This window comes from Myotis davidii, unplaced genomic scaffold (genome assembly GCF_000327345.1).
Source record: "Myotis davidii unplaced genomic scaffold, ASM32734v1 scaffold1320, whole genome shotgun sequence".
Classification (NCBI taxonomy): Eukaryota; Metazoa; Chordata; class Mammalia; order Chiroptera; family Vespertilionidae; genus Myotis; species Myotis davidii.
The window spans coordinates 328301-330958 of record NW_006291820.1 but is presented as its reverse complement, the minus strand read 5'-3'; the positions used below and the strand labels follow the sequence as shown (position 1 = coordinate 330958).

General features: G+C 63.6%; 1 protein-coding gene across 1 annotated transcript in view; it reads left to right on the top strand.

Annotated features, from left to right (window-relative positions):
- Positions 1–2658, top strand: part of PRKAR1B (protein kinase cAMP-dependent type I regulatory subunit beta) — an 80758-nt gene that overhangs the window by 10209 nt on the left and 67891 nt on the right. Inside the window, exons 2-3 of the mRNA XM_006765255.1 lie at positions 840–1007; positions 1882–1973. Coding sequence (XP_006765318.1) covers positions 840–1007; positions 1882–1973 — 260 coding nt within the window. The remainder of the gene's footprint in view (positions 1–839; positions 1008–1881; positions 1974–2658) is intronic.

The window sequence follows — 2658 nt, the reverse complement described above, 5'->3', positions numbered from 1 at the left end:
ACGTGGCTTCTGGGGGCTGCAGGGGAGGCCTGGCCCCCACGGCAGCGGGACCCCGAACCCCACGCCAGCCTCTCGTCCATGAGGGTCCCTGGGGCACCACCCCTGCATCTCCAGGTGGCCCTTCTGCAGCCCTCAGAGCTGCTATCGCGGCCTCCTCCTGGGTTTCGCCAGCTGCTCACAGGCCGCTTCACATGGTCACAGTGACTTCAGCCATCCACCCTCCCAGGGGCCGCGACCCTCCCAGGGGCCTGTCCATTCCAACGACCCCCTTGGCGGACACCGTGATGGGGGTGGCGTGACGGCCGTGGCTGAGTCGCGGCCCTTTCCCTGTAGGTGCTGAGGTGGGGGGCCGGCCGCTGTCTCCCTGCCCCCTGGCCCTGGGACATCCCGCTCAGCTCTGACACCCAGCGGCCGAGTGTGGTCTGTGGCTGAGACGTTTCTATGCTGGGTTCTAATCGACCCTCCATCTTGATTCCGTTAGTTCTCTCCTTTCTCTGTTCATTCGTGCATCCAACCGTGCGTTCACTCATTCTCCCAGCGCTTGTAGCTCCCTCCCGTGTCGGGAGGTCACAGTTGTGATGTGAGCGCCCACAGGCAGGAGCGGAAATGCTTTGCAGGTGGTGGGAGGAAGGGAGAGCTGGTCGGGGGGCTTCTTGCTGGAGGTGACAGGGAAATGGGCCTTGAAGCATATGTAGGAGTTCGCCAGGAACAGCCTTGGTGGGTGGGCAGTGAGGGGTGGACGCCCTGTCCCCCCAGCGCCTTGGCTTCTGGCTCACCTGTGAGCGGACAGTTGCTGAAGTGGCCACTGATCTCGCTTCCTCTCCATCCCACCCCCCCAGGAAGAGAACAGACAGATTTTGGCTCAGAAGTCAGCCTCCCAGTCCGACTCGCACGACGAGGAGGTCTCCCCGACTCTGCCAAACCCCGTGGTGAAAGCGCGCTGCCGCCGCGGGGGCGTGAGTGCCGAGGTGTACACCGAGGAGGACGCCGTGTCCTACGTGCGCAAGGTGGGTGCGGGCCTGGGTGGGCAGCGTCGTCATGGCCACGGCTGTCGTCATGGTCATGCCGTGGTCATGGTCACGGCTCTCATCATGGCCACGGCTGCTGCCGGCCGGCATCTGTGCGCTCCAGGCCCTTTGGTGCCCCGGCTGATGCTCCAACCACTGAGCCATGCTGGCCTGGGTTCTCTCTTTTTTAATTTATTGATTTGAGAGAGATGTCGGTTTGCTGTGTTACGTGTCTGCGCTCGCTGGTGGGTTGCTGTATGTGCCCTGACAGGGTTGAGCCCACAGCCTTGGATCAGGACGCAGCTCTAACCAACCGAGGGACCCAGCCAGGGCCTCTGTCCTCACTACACACGCAGCCCTCGCCCCACACCCTAGTTCTGAATACTTTCATGATCGGAGCATGGAAACCAGTGAAACTTGTTAAAAGTCTGCCAGGCCGCCTCGCTTCTGGGGGCTCCCTCCCTAAACCCAGGACCCCGACTCAGAGAAGACCCAGGATGACCGGCCAGCCCTCCTCCGGCTGCAAGGTCATCGGAGCGAGGAGGTCGCAGAGCAGGGGGCTGAGGGCCGTGAGCTCCCCCAGCCTCTTCAGGGAGCCTCCGAGCCAGCAGGGCCTGTCCCCCGAGACCACCAGGGCCTGTCCCCCGAGACCCAGTCAGTGCTGAAGCCACCTTGGGTCCCCCCAGGTTTCTCTTCTTCCTTTTTTGTTTCTTAAATTAAAAGCATGTGGCACACCTAACGTCACCAGCCGCCGATCTGGAGCGTGACCTGGGATCAGCGAGGCAGAGCCCCCGGGTGACTTGAGCCGCGTCGGTTTCTCGGGGTCGAGCAGGTGCCCGGGGATGCCCAGACCCTGACGGTCCCTCCCCCGCAGGTCATCCCCAAGGACTACAAGACCATGACGGCGCTGGCCAAAGCCATCTCCAAGAACGTGCTGTTTGCTCACCTGGACGACAACGAGAGGAGGTAGGAACAGGTGGGGCTGGGGCAGGACCGACGGCCCTTCCTGGCCGTGCTGCTCAGGGCCGTGAGTCTCAGAGACACCTGTCTGGAGGGGACACACGGCCCCGGCAGCGGCCGCTTCCGGATAAGGCTCCGGGAGCCTCTGGGAGCCTCCTCGGTCACTGGGTCGGCACCCGCAGCTCCCACACACCTGTCCTCGAAGGCCTGTCGCTTTGCTCAGGTCACCAGGGGCTACTTGTCCAGCACCTCCCACGTGTGAGGCTCCTCCATGTCTGCCCCGAGCTCACTGCCCATGGGGACCTGGACTGGAGTGCTAGTCCGGCTGCTCGCGCCATGGCCTGGAGGTGACATGGTCTAGAAGGGCCTGGGAGTGTCCCCTTCCCTGGCACGGAGGACTGTGCAGGCGTGAAGTTAGGGTCTGGGTGCGGGGGGTGGACCCTGGGTTCCCAGGTGGCCCCTAAATGCAATCACAGGTGAGTGAGGGACATTGAAGGGGGTGGAGCCGCCGTGTGACTCAGCCAGGGGCAGGCTGGCCCCGCCCACACCTGGTGTCCGCCTGGGGACTGATTTTAGACTTCTGCCTGGGGGTGTGTGTGTGTGGGGGTGGAGATAGCACCTTTCTGTGCTCAGCCCTGAGCCAGGTGTCCACTGGTCGCTGTGTCCTCGGTCAGCAGGTGGCCCAGTGACT